This window comes from Ambystoma mexicanum, chromosome 1q (genome assembly GCF_040938575.1).
Source record: "Ambystoma mexicanum isolate Mex_15411 chromosome 1q, UKY_AmexF1_1, whole genome shotgun sequence".
Taxonomy (NCBI): Eukaryota; Metazoa; Chordata; class Amphibia; order Caudata; family Ambystomatidae; genus Ambystoma; species Ambystoma mexicanum.
The window spans coordinates 849,444,081-849,467,112 of record NC_090922.1 but is presented as its reverse complement, the minus strand read 5'-3'; the positions used below and the strand labels follow the sequence as shown (position 1 = coordinate 849,467,112).

General features: G+C 44.1%; 1 protein-coding gene across 3 annotated transcripts in view; it reads left to right on the top strand.

The window, feature by feature from the left end:
• Window positions 1-23,032, top strand: part of LOC138537982 (coagulation factor XIII B chain-like) — a 1,433,866-nt gene that overhangs the window by 1,368,343 nt on the left and 42,491 nt on the right. For all 3 annotated transcript variants that reach the window (XM_069641496.1, XM_069641495.1, XM_069641494.1), the window contains one exon: window positions 18,374-18,567. In XM_069641496.1, the coding sequence (XP_069497597.1) occupies window positions 18,374-18,567 (194 nt within the window). The remainder of the gene's footprint in view (window positions 1-18,373; window positions 18,568-23,032) is intronic.

The following is a 23,032-nucleotide window of genomic DNA, read 5'->3' as shown; positions in this document are numbered from 1 at the left end:
GAAACAGTTCCATACAGCCTCCTTCTGCCTTCTCCGGGAGGCCGAGTATGCGGATATTATTTCGCCGAGACCTTCCTTCGCTGTCAAACACCCTTGATTCTAGGATCTTAATCCGTGCTAGCATGCCGGACATCTGGCAATTCGCCTCTCGTATGGAGTCTTCCGTTCCCAATATCCTCGCTTCGGCCTCTCCAGTGCGTGCGGTTAGTTTTTGAAGGTCATGCCTTAGCAGGGACACATCTGCGCCTATGCTGTCCATTTTTTTCTCCATCGAGGTTCTGGAGCTAGCAATGGCGGCCATTATATCACGGAGGGAGATCTCGTCTTCTATGGGAGCTGCCTCTGCCATCGGTAGCTGTTCAGGAGAGTGAGATACGGACTTTGTTGCATACTGTTCAATTCGACTTTGCGTCGAGGATTTTCTCGGCTTATCCTTCCCCATCTTTTACCCTCACTTGTGTTGCAGAGATGGTAGTAGAGGCAGATTCAGAGTTTAAATCTTTACGTACTGGGTGGTAGCCACGGTTATCCCCAGAGGGAGGGGGGAATCAAGGGCCCCGATCACACTCCCCAGTTGCAGGGTGTCGCCACCCTCCACTCTTTACCGCGTTGGTATTCAGAGCTGCGGGGATCGTCGTAGGAGGGTTCGTGGGCACTCTACGCGGAGCGGAGCACCCACGTTGTTGCTGATCGTTGAGGCTACGTAGGCGTGTAGTGGCAGTAACTCGGTAAGCAGGCCCAGCGGATCCAGACCCTCAGGGGTGTATTGACTGCGTCCGGCCGTGGCCCGTCAGTCTCGAAAGCTGGATTGGCGTCGTAGTCTTGTCTCAGGCGCCAGACCGGATGGTGAAGCCGGTTACATCGCAGCGTTTTGGGTAGTTAGAGCGCTGATCACTCCTCGAGTTACGGGCACCACAGCGTCGGGGTCTCGCAGTAGTGGGTGACCCCGGCTCATCCAGGTGTGTTTGCGGCCCCTGCTTTCACTGCCAGCTTCGCTTAATGTGTCGTGCTCTCTTCGTATTTTCGCTTACGGAGAGCTGGCGGTGGCCATCTTAGGTGCTGAGCGCGGCTCCAAGCCCGTGTTTGCTGGTGGTCGTATCTTTGGGAATCTGCATCGGATCCGCTCCGTTCCTGCAGGAATCGATGTCGCTTGTGTTCTGACAGCTATATGTGCAATTTTAAACGGTCCACAATGGCTATTTTCGCAGGATTTAGCTCAGGATCTGGATGGCGGCTCACGTCCGCATCGTTCGGCGGTTGGCCACGCCCCCCCCATTACAGTCATTTATTGAGGGTATAAATGAGGTTGACTGTTTCTAGGATGTTCTCAATGAAGTATTTCATATATTTATATATATATATATATATATATATATATATATATATATATATATATATATATATATATATATATATATATATATGCTTTATAACTTTTCTTGAGCTCTTTCCGGGCCTCTATGTGGAAATCAGATTTTTTTTTTCATCCATAGGGGCTCTTGGTCTGACTTTTTGCTCTTTTAATTTCTTTTAGTTCTTTGGTAAATGTTAGGCAGAATCCTGTGCAGTTCGCTTGGGCAACACTGCAAGAAGATTAAGACTACAGGAGTAAGCAGTAAACCCAATTGGTAGCAGTCTGTACCACCCAGATTTACCTGGTAGCTGTGGCTGAGCAGTCAGACTTCTCTCAAGAAGAGTTAGGCAGTATACAGAGGATACACAATAGGGCTAAAAACACAGTAGAACAAGCAACCACTGACCAGAGCTTTCTATCAAAAGTATATAATTATTTATTTAACACACACTTTAGGAAATACACTAGCACTATTAATCAAAAGCAAGTTCCAACACAATCAGAAAAGTATTCACACCTCCCGTAGCAATTACTAGACAAGTCTAAGTTAAAACACCACTTTTTGTCAAAACAGAGGTGAGCGCGTAACTTAGATGGCACTCCAATAATTAGGTTAAAGGGAGAGAAAAAGGCAGGTCATAAAAATAAAACAGTTCCCAACACTTTTAAGAGACAAAATCAAGTTACTGAAGGCAGGGTATACTGTAGGGCCAAAGTACTGTAGGGCCAAAGTTCATATGCCAGGCCCACTTTGAATGGAGCAAGGCGAAATGTGCCCAAGATCACACGGTTTAGCAATGCATTCAAGTCTTTGTAGAAATGTTCAAAAGAGGTTGGGGTGGTTCAAAAGATAAAGTTAGAAGGTCTGGGTGCCAAACCAGTTGGAAAGCCAAGGATTTAAGGGTTACCTTGGGCAAACCGAAGAAAGGGAGGCCAGGTAGAACACAGTACCTTAAAGAGTGGGGAAGCTCCAGCAGTGGCAGTTGTTCCTGGCAGCAGATGCAGGTCATGGTTTCGACCAGGGGTAGAGGATCTCGTCGAGGAGGAAACTTGGAGTCGTTGCACTGCCCAGGGAAGAAACCAGCCGCGGAGTTCGTCGGTGAAAAGGTGTGTTCCTGGTATTCGTGGTCACAGTGGTGCAGCTTGGCTATCCGGCCGCCGGGGTGCTTGGCACGGGCGATTCGACCAAGAGACATCCTGGAAGGCGAAATGGTGAACTGGTTGATCCCAACAGCTCAGAAGAAGACTCTTCCAGCAGAAGATCTTCTCTTGTCGTCGGGAAAGTGGTGAGGTCGTTGCAGCAGGGTCCACCAGTGATGTCGTCGTTGCAGATGGCTCAGCTTCTCCCCTCTTCGGATTTCTTAGGTCCTGTGGTGACCTCGGAAGTTCCAGTCCCAAAAGCCCTGCTTTTATGCAGAAGCCCCCCCATTCAACAGCCTAGCTGTCACTCAACCATGCTAAGTGGTGAGCCGGGCGGCTCACCACTGGCCCAATCAGAACAGAGTGTGACTTGGGTTGCTAAGGCAATGCAGTTCAGGGTGCCAATTCCCCCACCCACACATCCTGTGGAACCCAGATAGAGTGGCACCAGTTGGAGGGCTTCTGTGGAGAAGCCCGCCAAAAAGTGTAACAAAGAGCCCAACCTTGGTTGGAGTTACAGAGACGGACATGAACGCCATTTTAGAAAAGAGTTCTGTCAAAAAGACCCAACCGGTGATTTAATATTAAATAAATAAACCGGCGGTATCTTTAACATTGCACCAAAAAGTGGTGCGTCTAAAATCAATGGGAAAATCCCATAGGAAATATTCCGGTGGAATATTTTGCGTGGTAACCACTGCCACCATCCAGAAACTCGACAAGGGGGGACTGGGCAGTGCCCCCTTGGAAACAGACCCAGGGGCAATTGAATTAACCCCTTCCAGTACTTCCACAATATGATGGTTTGTACTGGTTCTGTTCACAATTTTGGACTAGTAAAGTCAATGGTGACTCGACATGCCCTGGGAGACAGTAGTCAGTCCCAGGGTATTGAGTCTATGTTTGGGAGTCACTATGACACCCCTGTGTTACTGCAATGAGGGTGCTGTGTAACACATATACAAAAACAGATGATACCCTATGGAGTAAAAGACCCCATAGCCCATAAGCACACAAAAAGTCAAAGACATACCTCAAATCATGCCTAAGAGTGGGAGGAAAAGAGTCTCGCTCTTAGCAGGAGAAAAAAACAAACCCCAAAAATCTAGCAAAGCTGCTGGGGGACTCACTAGGTTTGGGAAATTAGCCTTATAAGAGAATTCTCCCTAACAATAAACCAGTCATGTTAGTGGGTTTTATTTAGCACAGGGGAAATGCGCTGGTCTTTGAAACAAGACCACGCTGAGCAAAAGAGGTTTGAATCCCGTATCTGTGCTTAGAAATTGAACTCACGTATGGTATTAGGCGTGTTAAAAAAAAACAATTACATCAACATCAGAAGTCTTCATAGGGGCAACGTGGTCTAGCATTTTGCTCATGATTATCTCAAAAGTGTTAATTAGGCGCTCCGGTTTATCTTCATCAGACGTAATGTTCTATTACTGATGCTCCCATTGTTCATGTCCATTTCAGTTACCTTTTTGAAGTTTCTAATATGGATTTTTCTTAAGTGGGGCATGTGAGACATTCAGTTTCTGAATGGTGTAATGGTCTGACCAAATACTAGGTTTGGTTTCCATAACCTCCACTAGAATGTTTCTAGAAGCCACCCAATCCAGTGTTTTACCTTTAGTGTGGGTAGGTTCTAAGTTTAAGATGACAAACTCTGCACTCTTTAATTTATGCTCTGATTGCATTGCTTCCTGATCTGTTGGGTCCTGGAACCAGCAATTAAAATTGCCCAAAAGTATCGTGGTACTTCCAGATTTATTTAATGACTGCTAAATTTGAGTTAACTCTTCATTAAAAGCTGGCATATTGTTAGGTGGTCGGTATAGCAGAAAAATGCTAAGGTCATTTGATGGATCTCATTTTAATTGTAAATGGAGCATCTCGCACCCTCTGCAAAAATGGGGAGCTGGTAAAAAGGTAGCTCTTTCCTGATACACTCCACCACCTTTGGAATTAGTGCGATTATTGGAGAAAAATGTGTAATTCTCTGATACAGCTATTTCCATAATAGGGCCACAGGGGTCCTGTAGCCAGGTTTCCCTGAGGTAAATCATGTCAAGTTCATGTTCCAAGACAAAATCATGTACACTTATTGCATGAGGGATCAGGGATCTTTTGTTTAGTAATGCAGATTTAAGCAAACATTGGCTTTGACTCTTATTGATCTCAGGCACGGTCTTTGGATTTATGCTAATTACTTGTTCCATATTGATTTTAGTTTATTATTTGTAGAGCGCACCTAACCCTGAGATATCTGGGTGCTTGAGCATAAATAAGTTGATACAGTTACAAATGCAAGGGGTTGACGAAGCAAGAGGACCATGTTACAGAATGGTCAATGTGGTAACAGCAAGGCAAGTGACAAAGGCATAAAGGACCAGGTTACAGGATGGTCAATATGACAACAACATGGCAAGTGGTTTCATTAAGGTCAATATGACAATAAACCTGGCAAGAGGATACGTTAGGCTGGGTAACAAGTACTCCCCAGGCTGACTCGCATTGGTAATAAGTATATCAATAGTGATGGTACCGCCATTGAATAAATAAAGGGAGAAGAATACTAATTTTACAGTGGTCGGAAAGGATTGAAGCAATTTGAAAGTGGCTGAGGAATGAGCTAATGTTGCTGGGCAAAAAGCAATTCTTTCACTTTGGATCTAAAAGTCCAGAAGGAGGGTTTGGCTCTAATAGCCATGGGGAGGGTGTTCAGCACTTGGCTGCCAACCCCCCAATCCACCCTGCCGTTTTCAATTTGTACTTGGGTATATGAAGGCAGCGTAGGAAAGACGATCTGGTGGGTCTGGAAGATCGGTACCTCGAGAATTTGTCAGTCAGATATTGGGGGGTTGTATTTGACAGGCATTTGTGTGCGTAGTCTGATTCTGTCCCGTACTGGTAAACAGTGTGAGTCTTGTTTAATGGTAGAGATATGACTGGATCGCGGTATGTTCAGGGCACATTGAATGGCGTTGTTCTGGAGAACTTGTAATCTATTCAGGTTGCGATCAGTAGAGCCTAGGAATAGGGTGTTACCATAGTCCAGTTTGGACAGCATCAAGGCTCCGGCTAGAGTAAGGCAGCTATTTGTGGACAGAAAGGGTTTGCAGGTGTTGATTAATTCGTTGGTGTATGCTGTGGTGGAGGCTTTAGAGTTCACTTGTTTTTTGAGTGAGAGGGTGGAATCTAAGTAAACGACAAGAGTTTTAACCTCTTTGGCGATTTTGATGATATTGCCATCACTGTTGAAAGTTTTGTACCGATGGTCAAGTTTGTTTAGATGGCCTTGGAGCCAACAATCAGAAGTTCCGTCTTGTCGTCGTTTAGACAGGGGCTGTGGTAGCCACCAGTGAGTGGAATGAGGACCTGAGTGTCATCCGCATAGTGTGTGTAGGTGACACCCAAATGTTATCAAGGTTAAAGGTTATCAAGACGATCAAAGAGGAGCTTAGTAAAGATATGATAAAGCATGGGTGAAACACAGGACCCCTGAGGGACTCCGCAGTGGATGCATACTGTATAAGGAGATGCTCTATGTGTGAAGACCCTGGTTGTTCTATTTGAGAGGAAGGATTGGATCCATTTGGCGGCATTTGGCGAAAATGCTGCAGCAGTGGACAGATGTTTTGTCAAGATTTGATGGTCGACAAGGTCAAAGGCTGCTGATAAATCCAACAGAAGCAGGATGGTCAAGTTACCCTTATCTTTGGCTTCATCCATTTGGATTTTTAAATCCAGGAGGGCTGTTTCAGTACCATGCCAAGGTCTGATGCCGGACTGTCGTAAGCCGGGAAGGTTGTTGTTTTCCAAATGTTTTAGAGTTTGGAGATAGGCTACTCTATCTAGTATCTTTAGGAGGAATGGGGCTGTTATGGGTCAGTAATTTGTCGGTATGTTTGGGTCTAGGTTGGGTTTTTTGAGGAGAGGGATGGCCCATGCGTCTTTAAGATTGTTGGGGACTGAGCAGCTTTTAAAGGATGAGTTAATCAAGGTAGTGATGAAGGGTGCTAATCCATGTCATGGCTGTCCAGGATAATTGTAGAGGGGTTATTGTCAGCATAATCAATAGGATTCAGCATCTGCTGCACAATTACTACATTTTCAATTACTATCTGAGGGATCCACTTCTGAAACATCTGTAGTTTCATTATGTTTACCGTCCTCATAGGGAAAGTCAGGTGTTAAAGCTGCATTGCTCAACTGGAGTTCCTGCGGGTATTTAAGCACAATAGCCTCCCGTGGTGTTTTCCGGGCAGCCAAGGCTAGACCAAGAGTAGAGGGGCAGGTGATGGTAAGGATTACCACAACTATGAGGAACTAAAAAGTTACAGGAAGAAAGTCCTAGAAAGAGTAGAATACAACTTGGAAAACACTCACCTAAAAGGTAGAGCACCACAAAGCACCAAGCGCCCCCAACCGGCACTAACCGGTTTCTTGCAGTCGTACCGGTGCTGTCACGCCTGCCGGCAAAGAAAAGGGCAAAAGAACTACAGTAGAGGGTGGGAACTGTAGTTCTTCAGCCAACGGAGCACACAGAGGTTTAAAAGTAGAACCCTGCTCACAATGCGCCAAACGAACAAATATAATTCAATTTAAAAACAAATATGATAATTGCTAAATTCAAAAGGCAAAGTTAAAAGCAGTATTCATACAATTTTCCTAACACAATACAATATGCTAAAATAACGGGTGAAGCAGAATAAGAGCACAATGGTGCAAAATAAATCAGCTAAAAGTCAGATCTATAGAAAACTTTCGAGTCACCTCATTGTTTAGGTATTCTTTTTCTCCCAATGTGAGGGAGGATATAGCCAGATGGTGCACCATAACATGCAATCGTTGTATGATGTGCCACAGGGAACCAAGCTATACCTCACGCAGTGCCTAAAAATAATCATAAGGCTTGTCACTGCAACATATGTCAGCTTTTTGGACGGTTTTTCACAGACTCTACTTGTGGTAGGCCTTGGATAAGATAATCTGAGGCAACAGGGTTATCTCAACAAGAGTTTAACTTAACCACTCTTTAGATTGTATCAAGTCTGAGCAGCCAGGCTGAACTAAGGTGGAAGGGGGTACTGTTGAGTAGTACAGCTAACACATGATACATCAAAGACACCATAAAGATAAGCACAACAACACTTTATGCACTTAAAGCGAAGGTACTTAAAGTTATGCATAAAATATAAGTATTGTTGTGCTTGCCTTTGTGGTATATGTAGGGTTTTGTTGCATTAAATCTGCTAAACTTAACACTTACACTTTAACTAAAGTTTTTTTAAGTGACCATATATTATAGGGTGTCAGTCGCCACCGTATAGTTGAGGTGAGTCGGACTCCCATAGGAACCTCAAAATAATTTATTGCTAATAACTTTTGACTCGTGTGAATGGTTTTGCCAAAATGTTGAAGTCAATTGGGGACCCTGGCCCGCCTCCCAGACTGCAACGTTTGGTAAAGATTTGTTAAATACAAAAATCATTAAGAAAACAAAAAACAAAAAAAAGTTGCAGCCTACTTCCAATTTATTTTCCCATATACAAAAAAAAGGGTCAGTTTTTGGCTCACCGCACAGCCCAAAACGCCGGACGGATTTGGACCAGGTCCAAAACAACTTCTACATGAATGTGTTGACTTGAGGCCTTTTTGGGGTTATTACGTGCAGTAGTTTTTAAAAATATATGATAGACAAGTGATTGGTCCCTTCTCCAAAACAGATAGCTATATCTCAGGGAAACTGGGTGTTTTTAGAAATGAAACAGCCGCCATCTTTGTTTTTGCTCAATGCAAGAAAAACACAAGAAAAAAGTCATTTGCAGATCTAAAAAAAATGAAAATTCCATCAGTCTAGAGCTCGGGCAGGTAGGTAAGAGGACACCAAGTGAAATTTGGGAGTTGGAGGGGGTCTTTTCAACACAAAGCTTGAATAGCCGGCATTTGAATGCAACTGCATAAAGTGAAATAAGGGAGGATTGGAACGACGGAAGAGATAGCAATTGTCAAGATGCAAGCAGTAAACTCACAGATTAATTAGAGTTTCATAAGAACACAACCTGTCTTTGTTAGACATGTGCGGTAAAGCAGCAAGCCAAGCTACTCCATGAAGAAGAACTTAAGTGTGCCCCTGGTGGCAAAGGAAAAAGCGACACACATTAATATTAGCTAAAACCTAAATAAATAGGAGCTAATTTCATACACGGTCTTGTAGCACGCGACCCATGACTGGAGAATACTGACTATTCATTAGAGGCCAACATAGATAGGACACCTGTGGTACTCCCTAAATGCTCACATAAATGCAAGGTGTAACACAGAACCAAGTGCAAAGAGATTGTCCGGTCTCTTGGCCTAAGAATTAGGGATGATAACCCTTATTTCAAGAAAGAGCAGTCCATGGATCTCTCTCCCCCCTACTCATGTCCCGCTCATATCTTGATGACCTGTCAGTGGACCATGGTTGGTTAGCCGCCTATCTATCAAAATCCCCAGTGTCATGCCACTCTAAGTCGTGTGCCAACCAACCACTTCTTGTAGAGATGATGTATTTTTACTTTTATCAATATCGGGGTGGTCCCAGGTGGATCCATCAGATGTAACCAAATTAAATGTTTAACCTCTATGCAATCTACATGTAGTCAACCCCTTTAACCTATCCCGTAGGTTTTATGAACTGAGATTGTTAAGACATCATTGACACTTTGTAGTACTTGAGCAACTGTTGTGTAGTAACATGTTGAGAGCAACAAGATTGTAATGCTTGCATGATGTCCCAGATTTGTTTGGATGATAATGAAGCTGGGTTTTGCCTTGCACTTTCTCTACTGTCTGAGTCTGGTTAGGGATGACTCCAATTCCTCTGGGTCTATTTGAGTTGTTGGGACTCCCTTAACATCCTCATCATGGGGAATGTGAAAGAGAACATTCTAGACCATAGTGTTAAAATGGGGAGAGTGACCTTAAACTGTGGAGAGAAGGGATGAAAAACTGATCAATGGAAAGATGTAGAGTGGATAGGTGCCATTTTCATGTAAGCATAGATGGGTTGATAAGGTGGATAGTACACAAAAATAAGGGGTGTGGTTTAGGAAGACAGTTGAATTAAAACAAGACAGAAATGAATCATAATTTATTTTATTAAGGATGATAAAATGAGTGTGGAAAAAGAGGAAATGTGTAGGCTTGGTAACAGATTGGATAGAACAATGAATGGGGAAAAAAGCAAAATGTGTAATCAAGGGAGGGGGTTTGGTGAGTATCTTGTTATGTCTGTGTAAAGATAGCAGAAGCAGGGTTAGAAGTTATCTAATTCTACAAGAGATGGTCTTTACATGGTCAGCAAATAAGTGGTGCCATATACACATTTACGGTCCCACCAATATGCACCTTGGGATATAACTCTACTGTACATTTGTATAGTTTGGCACATTAGGACAGAAGGGAATTTGGACATGATCTATCTCCAGACAGATTGGCCTTGCTGCCCATCTATTTGCACTTTGGTTGTCACAGACCCCCCTGGTACAGAAAAAAAGATGTGCAATTCACAACACATAACTAAACAAATCTAGGGCAGATTTGATACTTTATCCGGATGAAGTTCTATGTGGGCCACATTAGAGGCACGGCCACATTTCCACAGTGCATGCATTCACCTATGTGTATGCACTACACACACCAATTCTAAAGAAACAGGGAGATTATGGAAGATGAGTGCAGAAAGTCATACCTCAGTCTGAAGCTGCAGTATAATGAAACAAGTTAAAAATAGGCCCACATTGAGAAGGGTACACATCCTCAGAACTGACAGCCAGGGCTGGGGGTTTTCCACTAGAACAATTTCCAAAGCTTAGCATATTCATGATCTACCACTCCATGTAGAGATGATTGACTTAATCTTGTCTCTAACAGAAGTGGTCAAATTAAGGGGAATATAGTATTTCCTTATAGGAGTGCCCACTGTGATAGTACTGTAATTTACCTGCCTCTGCCGCTCAATTAGAATTTCTTATTACATTGATTCAAATCTAGAAGGTGCAGCTGTGATGATACTGTGATTTATCTGCCTGTCCTGCACTCCTAGGAATTGTTCTTGTTTGCTTCACATCTAGAAACCTACTTTGATTCACATCTTGAAAGTGTCCCCTGAGATAGTACTGTAATTTACTTTCCTATGTTTTAGGCGCCGCTACTGCATCTAGACTTCCATCCTACAGTTGCCCTCTGTGGCACTCTCCCACTGCCCTGGTGTCCAGAATCTAGATGCAGGTTGTACATCTAGGGCCACTGCATTTACTGTTACTAGTAGACATTAATCTCTAGGTGCTGCCCTAGACCTCCCCCCAGGATGGAGATCCCAGCTCATTATATACCCCCTCTCCGAACCGTCCTGATCCTTAGCCTCCCTGCACCATACCCCTCCCCCTGTGGTTGGCCCGTGCTCTAGTACCCAACTTCACGACTCCCCCCTCTAACCCGCGCCTGATCACAACCCCTCCCCTGTACATCAATACACCCGGACGCCTCCCGCCCACTCTCCTACCATCATCCCTCGTCTAACTCTAAGATCAGAGGAGCACTCTGGCATGCAAAACAACTGCCTCCTCAAGCGCTCATCCCCCATTCCCCTTCCTACCCTAACACATCGACTTCCACTCTCCCTTTGACATCTATTGAGAACTTCCTGATACCCCCACCCATACACCATGCCCATTATGGAACTCCCAAGCCAGGGGAGCTCTCTGGCACTCCAAACAGCACGAACCCACCTCCACCTCCACACCATCCTTGTGCCCACTGAGGAACTCCCCTCCCTCTCATCCAACCTCCCATGCCACCCTCTCCCTCCCCCTTAGCCCACTGGGGAGCTCACCACCCTCTCAACCAACCTCCCATGCCGCCCTCCCCCTCCCTCCCTCCCTCTTAACCCCTACTCGACCCCCAACAACAAACCCCCCCCCCTTCATATCCCTTCCCTTCTCTGAAAGTAGCTTGTCTTGCCCTTGGTAGAATGGTAGACTCATCTCCCTCCCCTCTGACCCCTCTACCCTTTCTCACACCCCTATGGCACCAAAACCCACAAAATGCAGAAAACGTGACTGGTCCTTTACCTCGACCCTCCACTCCTCACCACTTATTTTTCTGCCCAACTTCCCAGCCTCTCCCTCCCCTACCCCCAAACACTCCCCTCTCCCAGTTTCCATCCCCTTGCTCTCAACTTCTCACCCTGTACACCTAAACCCCCCAGCGCCCTCCAGACTCATTCCAAAATCAACCCGCTTAAACCCCCACACCCCAAATGATCTATTCACCACCATCCCAACTCCCCTTGTGTCTCACATACCTAACTGCACGCCTACTCTTCCTGCCCCCAACGACGTAACCCTCTCACCCGACACTCAAATTCCGAAGGCACCCAGCCCCTCCGTACCACACCTCAACCTGTCTCACCCAACCTGAATGTTCCTACCACTCCCACCACCCCACCGGGCACCCATGTCCCCCAAGCTCCCACTGCGGTGAGCATCACGAAAACCACCTCCCCTCACAAAGTCGCATGCATCCTTTTTAATGCCCGCTGCATAGCAGGAAACAGACACAGCATCTTTGACCTCCTATCCTCTGACAAGCCCAACCACATTTTTCTCACTGAAACCTGTTTTTCTGGAGACTTTGCCCCAGTAGCACACAAAGCCTTCTGCCCTGTCTACTCGCTTATCACCCACAATCGACCCTCCAGAGGTGGTGGAGTGGCAGTCCTCTTCAATTGTCATTTTTCCATCTCACTCGTCGAATCCAAGACATGCATTGACTCCTGTGAATCCCTTCTAGGAAAGCCCTCACTACCACCGACTTTCACCTTCACTAATCTACAGACCCCCTGGATATGACAGACATTTCGCCAACAACATCTGTGACTCAATAGCTACCATTCAAGTAAATCACCCTTTTCTTACACTCCTGGGAGACTTCAATATCTGGTTCCATATCCCCAACAGCACCCACTACTCATCCGCTGGTTGACGGTCTTGATGCGCTCAACCTCAGGTGGGCACACTCTTGATGCAATTTTCATTTCCCATGATCTAGTTTATATATCCCATCCCAAACCACTCATCTGGACCGACCAATATGCCATTCCTTTCTCTATCCACACACATGCCCCTCCTCCTATAGCTCCCCCGGCTGCCACCCCGATCTCAAATGCTGGAACAAAGTCAAGATCCTTCCTGACCTTCCCGACCTAGCCGAAGCCCTGCTTCTTCGCCCCCCTGCAACGCTGCCCCCCGATAGACCCTTAACCATCGACTCCTTCGACCCCTGGCTTAAAGAATCACTAATTCCTCTCACCCCCGTGCGCCCCGCATCCTCACGCAGAGGAGCATCCCAAATGATTGACGCCCCACCTGAGGAATGCCAAAAAACAAAATAACTCTCTTGAAAACAAATGGCAAGCATCTAAAACCGATCTCAGCAGATCCATGTTTGCCCTGCACCACCGTAACTACAAATCGGAAATACGAAAGGCCAAAAAAGCTGATTACTATTAATGAATTCTCAACTGTGGCAACCGCAGCAAAGAACTCCACATTAATATATCAGAATTTGTGAAACCCACATGCACCTCGACCCAATCTACCCCCACACAATCAATCTGTCCTGAAAGAAATATTCTTGTGTACCTGCGCAGGAGATCATGGGAGAACCATACTAAATAACTCCCTCACCTCTGGCATCTTCCCTGATGCTTTCAAAATAGCGCATGTCAAGCCACTTCTTAAAAAGGCATCCCTTGGCCCCCTTTACCCAAAGAATGACAGGCTGATCTCCAACACCACATTTCTCACGAAACTCATTGACCGGACAGCGTACTCCCAGCTCAACTCCTTTGTGGGATCCAATTGTCTCCTCGACCCCACACAATCAGGCTTCAGACCACGACATGGAACAGAAACCACTCTCATCTCGATCTGGGATGATCGCAAGGTCACTGCAGCACTGATTCTTCTCGATCTCCCTGCAGCCTTTGAGACGGTTAACCACTCAATCCTCCTTGACCGCCTTCACTCCCTAGGAATCCATGGCACTGCTCTCAAATGGATTGCCTCCTTCCTCAGCAACAGGAAACAAATAACCCTCCTATCCCCTTTTGTCTCACCTGCTTGCTTGGTGAACACTGGAGTACCCCAAGGCGCAGGCCTATTTGCTCTCCTGTTCAACCTCTCTGTGACCACTCTACCAGGAATCTTTAACACGCATAACATCTCCTGTTACAATTATACTGACGATACCCAAATTATCCTAAGAATTCCCAAGTCATGCACCAACCCCCATCCTGACCTTGAAGCTTGTCTCCACGATATTGACCGATGGATGACAATAAACCACCTCCTTTTGAACCCTGATAAACTGAAATCATGGTGTGTGGCATTACTGCCCTTCTACCACATCCCTTCCCATGGCTCCCATCCCTCTGCCCACCTCCCTGCCCTCCGATATAGTCAGGAACGTAGGCTGCACTATGGACTCGGGCCTAACCCTTGCCGTCAGATCAACAACGTGTCAGAATGCTGTCACTACCACCTCAAACTTCTCAGATGCATTTTTCCCTACCTCTCCTATCCAAACAGACTTGCCGCAGTTATGTCTATTGTGATGTCGAGACTGGACTATGCCAACTCCCTATACCTAGGAGCTCCGGCATACCAACTCAACAAACTCCAGAGATCCCAAAACGCTGCAGCAAAACTGCTCCTCGCCGTCGGTCAAAGAGACCACATCTCACCAGCTCTCCGAACCCTCCACTGGTTTCCAGTCGGACAAAGGGGCCCTAAGCATCACTCACCGAGCAGTGCACAAGAACGACCCAATGTGCCTACAAGAAAAGATAAAACTCTACCACCCATCTTGCACCGTAAGATCAAGCACTGGCCTCCTTCTAGTAATTCCTACCCCTATTTGTCAGAATCAGAGATTCTGCCTTCTCAACCTTGGCCCCAACTCTGTGGAACTCACTCCCCCGCTGACACACACAAGACTGTATGACCTTCCGCAAGGCTCTAAAAATGTGTCTCTTTTACGTAATGCCAACCATAACCATCTGAGGCGACTAAGTCCTTGCAACCTGATGACAAATGCTCAATGAGATCCCGAGCAATGATGCCACTGAATACGCTTATTAAGTCACTATTAAGCAAATGCACGCTTGAAATCTGGAATAGCGAACTCTTTAGATCATAACTCCACCCAAACACTCACCTCCCATATCACTATGCTTACTCTCTACTCTACACCAACACACAATTAGAGTGCAGCTACACCCCTCAATCATTTTCGGCCTAGCTGCTCACATTCGGACATTACCCCATGAACACCTCATCATTCTAATAAAGCACAGCTACATCCCATGACAGTGAGATTTCTATTCGTTTCTGAAATATCTTGATTGTTTCCCTCAACCGTACAACATTATCTGAAGTGGTGTTTGCTTGGCTTCACAATCAGTCCGGATCTTGGCCTACTTGTTTTGGAAAGACAAAAGCCTATTCCATGTGGGCTGGAAAACATTGCTGACAACTTGCTTAATGAGTATATCTGGTCATTCCTGTACTGCAATACACTGTACTATCACCAGTGCTTTGTGATTTTAATATATGTATGTTTTACAGTTTAATTGCCTTTGTATTTTGTTATATAATAAATCTATTTTATGTATGCTGATGGATTAACAGTTAATCTTTTAGCATCTTAAACTGTCAATACCTTGTCTCTATCTGATTATATATTGTTGAGTGGACCCCCACCCGGAAATAGACAGAGACAGCACTTAATTATTAGCTCTGTAAAAGCAAACCAGGATTCCTCTTATATTCTGAGTTCACTGAGAAACTCAACATCTACAGAGGCCTATGTAAGGTAAGGACCTGTGCAGACTTGAGCTCTACCGGTGTGGGGAGGAAGAAAACAGACAGGCCTTCTCTTTCTATGCCCCAAGACTCTGGAACCTCCTCCCCATCATTATCCGACTCGCCCATTCACTTCAATGCAGTAAAGAGCTCAAGACCCTACTATTCAAAGCATTGCTCCTCCCTAACACCTAAATCCATATACTGTACAATCCACACCATAGCTCAGACTGGGTGATCTGATCCCCACTGGTTCCTCCCCTGGCAATTTACAGATCAATTGCTGATTATTGCCCTCACTCCCTGTTGTTAGATCCCCACTCCCTTGTTTCTCTGTTCAATAACCTTGTTCTTCCCCCAAGACTGAAGCTCTCTGTTGCTTCCCAAGTATGTCTGTGCTCAATAAATACCCTAATAATAAAAATAGTAATAATAATGAAATTAACATTTGAGCGACTCTCTGTAATTTAGGATCCATTGGCAGAAAATGGTCGGACTGTTACACTGTCTGGGATGTTGAAGTCAGAATAGCTTGGAGAAAGCAGGACTAGACTTTACCCAGCAAGACAGTGTGAAGTCAAAGGCAAAGGACACTGAATACCCTAGCTGGGTTTAGAAATTAGCAGACATAGTGAGCGAGAAAGAGGGAGCAAGGAGGAGTGAGCCAAGGAGAGAGCGAGGGAGCAAACTTCCAACAGTAGGAGGAAAATCCTCAATATAGTGTGGGTGTTGGCACGTTTGAACTGTTGGATCCTCTTTTATATTGGGGTTACAGAAAGGTGAGATTCATTGTTCCCAGAAATGTATAGACTGTCAATTTAGGGCTTGTCATGGAGAGCACTTCCTTTCTTACCATGGTTGCCTTTCCCAGGATGTGTTGTCCACTTTGTGGCCTGCAGTGAATTTGTCTATCCAAGTAGTTCATCCTCTCTTGGGATTCATTTCTTTGCATTCCTTCCGTGTGAGCTGGGCTGCCTCCATCATCGAAATGTCTGTAGCCAAGAAACCCTGCTTCCACTCTCTGGATGTCTCACTGCCAGTGGTCAACAGTCTCCAAGGTAAGCAGATCATTTCACAGCAGAGACCAGCCTCAGACCAGTGACATCAGATTCAGGTCTGTCACCAATCGGAACGTGTCTAATCTAAAGTAGTGAGTGGAATCTGTATTCATGAAAAAGAGAGCCATTTCTGATTTCAAGAGTCAATATCTAAAGTTTATTTGTAAATTATATAGATATTTGAAAGACCTTAAGGGATACAGCATTATCTAAAAGAGTGATCAGGACTAGGAAATCAATGCCTTTTTAAAAAATATGACTTGTCCAAATCCATGTGTACCAGGGGAACGGTGGCGCGGTTATACTCTGGCAACATTGTGACAAAGGCTCCCTTTCACCCTCATTTCCATGCCTCTTGTCTCTGCTTGGCTTTCCTGAGTTTGAGGATCATGCAGGGATTGTGCGTACAGTTATGTGTAGGGTGGGAGCAGGAAGGCAGTGGAGCTGGATGGTAGGATAAAGGAAGAAGGTCTCCAAATTCCCCTAAGTTCATTGAAAAAGGCATCATAAACGTAATACAGTTACAGTAATACTGGAATAAGATGGATACAATAAATGCACCTGTCCAAAAACATAAGGTCATGCTTGTATCAGTGGTGTAGTGATCTTTTTAATTGTGGAAACATAGTCACCAGCTTTGCCCAAGGTGAAACAGAGCAAAGTCACAGTTTAAAATACAGCCAATTGCTTACCCTTCCGTTCCTCTATAGCACAAAAACCTTTATTAAATTGACAGGGGAATACACATCAGTAAGCAGTTATTTCCGTTCCTTTATTTAGTCCTTGTCGCCAAACTATTACTACAAAATATATACATACATTATAACCTAGAGTCTTATTCAATTCAATGCCTTTGGCTTTCTTGCCCTCTTGCAATACTGAATGCACAATGCAGTGCATTAAACTTTTGGCAATGCCGAATGGCATAGATGGAAACACTGCTTATGTTTGGCAAGAGACACCAATATAAGTACTTGTTCTCTTTCCAATAAGACATTTGCTGTGAAGCTATGAATTTCCTGCCCTACTGGGCCAGTGTTGCACTCATCGTTTCCTCATTTTGCTTCCTATCTGTTGACCATTGGCATTCTCACTATTTCTCCTCCCACAGCTACAGGGATTCTGCACCTAGTTTCTTTGCACTTCCTTATATTTTTGTCCATAACGAGATGTGATATGGCACTTGTGCTGACATCCAGAGGTCTGCAACCTGTGGCTCTCCATATGTTTGTGACTAAGGACTGCATGATTCCTCACCATTGACTATGCTGAGTGGTGGAAAGGCAAAGGCTGCAGAACACTTGCTTGCATACATCCCCATGTCTGCCTCATACATTTTTATAATATGGCAGTACTTAATATGTAAACAAACAAATATATAAGTGCCAAGGCCCAAATATTTTCTAGCACTCCTGTGACATTGCAGGTGGCCAGTTCCCCAACGCTGCTGCCAGCACCCATAGGTGCTCCCCACAGTGTTGACATATTTGGGGTAACACCACAGCTCGCACCTGCTCAATGTGGCTGATGGATGCACTGACGATCACCACTTCATAATTAAAGGGAGTCTGAGACAATAAGTGCCAGTGATCAGAAATAGGTGCCAGGGCTGAGCCCTGGCAAACACCCCCACACATTAATCAATGGAATATGGCACAAAGACACTTGGCACTTCAATGTCAAATTCTATGTTCCTGTGTAAGTTGTGAGATACTGAACTGTCACATGTTAAATATTTTGTGATACTCTTATGCCTAAAAAATTATAAAATGCGTAAAAAAGTATTTATGAGCCCACAATTCGCACACCTATGCCTTATTCCGTTTACCATAATAGAATGGCTGTATATGTGTGGCAAATACTCGTTTTTGGTTACTCGATTTGATGGACTATTATTTATTTTGCAGCTGCCTGCCATGTCTCGCAAGAACTTGAATATTATGGCGTTGAGCTACATAAAGACGTTGCAGACAAACGATATTTTCTGAACAACGAAAAAATTCGATTTATTTGTAAAGACGGATTTAAATTACATAAAGGCTCTATTTCCCTGGTGCAATTATGTGATATGGGTGTCATTGCATATCCAAGATGTGTCAGGGTAAGTGTGGGCTTGAAAATTAGCAGTGAATACATGTGGAAATACTAGTGGCGTCTGGTGAATATTTTAACTGGAATGGTGTACATTTTTGTCCCTGATATGGCTGAATGTAGCAAAGGACCTCACCTCACTCAAAGAGCATTTAGGGGTGTTCTCCCCCGATAATTCTTTTTTAAATAATGGCTGAAAATTGTGCATGTTAGGGCACTCTTATTAGAAAAAATGTGGAAAAAGCCAAACAGTTTGCAATTTGGTTTTGCAGAGTAACTCGTGAAAACAATCCAATAGATGCAAGCCACCCACAGTGCAAAGGAGCATTTCTCCAACACATGTTCCTGATGCCTTTTCCCACAATATGTGCCAGTATAAAACATGTTCACACTGGCTGTGCCCATACACGTCCATGTTGACTGCAACATTATACCCTAGTATTCACATGTAAGAACATACACATGTTTGCTTTGAGCATAATGCCAGTAATGATACTACAGGAAAACCTGTTCTGCCAATATATGGTAGTATCCCCACATATGAACATAATCCAGTTAGCTTTACCATTAAAAATGCATGCCAAACTGGCTGTACTAAAATGCCAGTCGAGCTACATAATAACACTTACCATACCTTCTTTATCAAAGATGCCCAATACAAAATGTCATACCGCAATATGAAATGGCTAAAATAAGTGCATAAAAGTGACTGTCTTGCTTCATAATAACATTTATCATGCTTGCTTTACCAACGATGCCCAATACAAAATGCATACCACAATACAAAATGACTGAACTGGCTGCATTGAAATGCCAGTCTACCTACATAATAACACTTATGCTTGTTTTACCAAAGGTGCCTAATTCAAAATGGCACGCCACAGTAAGAATAATATCACTGATCCGGCTTGCTTTATCAAAGAAGCCCAATACAAAATGTCATGCCTCATTAAGAAATGGCTAGATTTGTCGCATAAAAAATGTCAGTCTTGCTTCATAATAACATTTATCATGCTTGCTTTACCAAAGAGCCCCATACAAAATTTCATACCACAATAAGAATTGACTAGACAGACTGCATTACAATGCAAGTCTAGTTACATAATAGCACTTAACATGCTTGCTTTATCAACCATGCACAGTAAAAAAATGTCATGCCTGCTCCATGGTGTGCCAGCGCCTTGCAGTCAGACATAATGATTGTGATTGTGTGATTGCAAGGCACTGGGGGGGCACTGGGGTAAGGCACGTTTCTTTTTACTGGCCATCTATCATAGATTCCCAGTAAAAAAATGACACGCCTGTCCCCTGGGTCCCGAGCTCCTCACACATGCACACAATCAATGCGGTTATGATTGTATGCCAGGCACTGGGGCACAAGGATGGTATTTTTTACTCGACATCTATCATAGATGTCCAGTCAAAAAATACCATGCCTGTGCCCTGGGCCTCGCAGCGCCAAACACACGCACGCAATCAATGTGATTATGTGTATGCACGGCTGGAAGAAACGACGGCACCAGCGCTTTCGTGAATCGCCATTACATTTAATAACAAACTGTCTAAACACGCAGCAGTGATACATAGATGTCTCTTACAGTTTATTATACACTTGCTGGGAGAGGACACATGTAAGAAGACTTGGACGGACGATTCCTGTTGTAATACATCCGCTGGTTGAATAGCCAAATAGGGAAAGGTGTCTATTTTGATCCTAACAAAAAGTCAGAGAGAACTGATATTTATCGTGCATTATTTTTGGGTGATGGCTGGAGAAATTTCCCATGTCTATACCAGGAAGAAGAAACTAGCTTAAGATAATAATCATGGGATGGTGCAAAAGAAACAAAAGAAATACTTAAGTACATACTATATCACGTCTACAAATTCAAAGCGTTTTGTCATTTTTCAAGTCCTGAAGAAGACGAACATCAGTTCTTCAATAGAACTAGATGACTTTGTCGTCGAAAGTAAGTAAAAAGGGATATTCAGAAATCAATATTTAGATTAGTATTGGTTATTCTTATACTTCTCTAGAATGATCTAGTTGATCTAAACTTGAAATGAATCACAACAGTGAGATTAGATCATATAAAGATCTTTTTTCCATTAAGGTGAAGGGATCTTTTGTCTCCTTAGGTCACTGTTGTATATAAAAGAATTGGCGCTTTTTGCACATTGCATATATCGTATTGCATATATCGTTAGACCATGGTTCCACGTATATGTGAGAAACATGTATGTTTTTAGTATTACCACTGGTTTATACATAATTGAATGACATAAACTTTTTTTAATACATTTATAATAATAAAGAATGTAACTTTTATAACATGTATACTGACCCATTGCACTCTTCTTTGCTATCCGACTCCTACCCGGATCCGGATATCCAAGTCCTATCCGAGTCCTGAACATGAAATAATGTAAGTTCAGTTCCGTGTGACATCACTTATTTGTGTATGCCAGGCACTGGTGGACCGGGGGGTGGAGGGGAGAGGGGCGATGGTATTTTTGACTGGACATCTATTATAGCTGTACAGTAAAAAATACCATGCCTGTCCGCTGGACCTCACAGTGCCAAACACACACACTAAATCAAAGTGATTATGTGTGTACGCAAGGCGCAGCAGGGGAATGGGGGCAAGTATGGTATTTTTTACCGGACATCTATGACAGATATCCAGTAAAATAATTCCATCCCTGTACCCTGGGCCCCACAGCACCTCAGACAGAGAGCTGATTTTGGCAGGTGGGGAGGGGTTTTGTGCAACAAAGGCATTTTTAAAATGCCTGTGTTGTACAAACCTCCTACCCTCACTCGCCAAAATCATCTTGGTCTAACACAAACACATACACACACTTACACAACATACACACAGCAAGCATTCGCTGTCTCATTCAGTCACAAGCACCCATCATGCACTCACTCATAACACAAGCATACATGCATTCAAACACATTTGAATAATAAATAAACATACAAACTTACACATTTACACAACATACACACAACCTACACACAGCAAGCACTCTTTCATTCACACGAGCACCCATCATGCACTCTCATAACACAAGCATTCACGCATTCATACACATACCTAAAAATAAACAAATGACCGTACAAACACATTACACAACACATATGCAGCGAACACTCTGTTACATTCACACAAGCATCCATCATGCACTCTCATAACACAAGCATTCACGCATTCATACACATACCTAAAAATAAACAAATGACCGTACAAACACATTACACAACACATATGCAGCGAACACTCTGTTACATTCACACAAGCATCCATCATGCACTCTCATAACACAAGCATACACGTATCCATACACATATTTAAATACTAAATAAACCTACAAACACACACATTTACACAACTTACACACAGAAAACACTTACACCAGCATCCAACATCATACATTAACCTAACACAGGCATGCAGGCATCCATACACAATTTAAATTTTAAAAACTGAACATAAACAACCTTCTGCCGCTGGTCTGGAGGTTCCAGTGCTCCAGACCCCTGCAAGTATGAACAGGAATAAAGAAGTTTCCTGGTCCCTGCACATACGTGCAAGGAGCCTGAGCATGGGTCCGGAGACGCCCCACTCCAGCCTGCTCTGTCTGTATGTGCGAGGAGGTGCGGGGGCGCCCCCTTGTACATACAGACGTGCAGTTCCCGAGCCAGCATTTCTAATGAGCCATGCAAGGCTGGGGAAGCACCCTCTTCTGAAAAAAACAGCTGAGGGAGTGCTTGTATTTTGCTGGGATGGCTCCTCCATAATGGGTGAGAGGGGGGCCAAGATCCAGTGGGTCAACGCCCCTTGCCCATTATGGACCAGCCGCCCCTAGTAAATACCTCCCCATATTGTATGTCCTCACTTATATATTGAGGTCACAGCAAAATGAAAATGTAAAATCTAATTGTGCAATTGTTTAGCTTTTACAAAAACTTCACAGAACTCTGAAGTCAGCCTGTGCTGTTAGCATGTTCATTTCTTTTAGCATTCATGCAGTGTTAGAGTGGAGCAAAATAAATGTACCTTGTAGTACCAGTGTGAAGTTGTGCTTGCTTATGCCCGTACAAGTCTTTTTAGTGGGCACCATAACACACTCAAACAGAGTTATGCTGCCCCTAAAATGTCTCTTAAAATCTCACCCCCGCCTCCTAACCTGCTACAAAGGCAAGCTCTTGCTGCAGTGTACACTATAAAGGATAGCTCTTGCAACATTCTAGGTTAGAAATGCTAGCTCCAGCACCAGTGTAGGCTGGACAAGTGTTTGAGAGATTAAAAAAAAATGTGCCTGGGGTAGCAGAAGTGACATCACACGGCCCTTGACCTCTGAAGGCATCACAGGAAGTGATGATATTTTACCCCGCCCCCAAGTGGCATGGGAAGTGATGGCACACAACCTTTCACCCTTGACCTTGACAAAACAGAAAAGGGCATCAC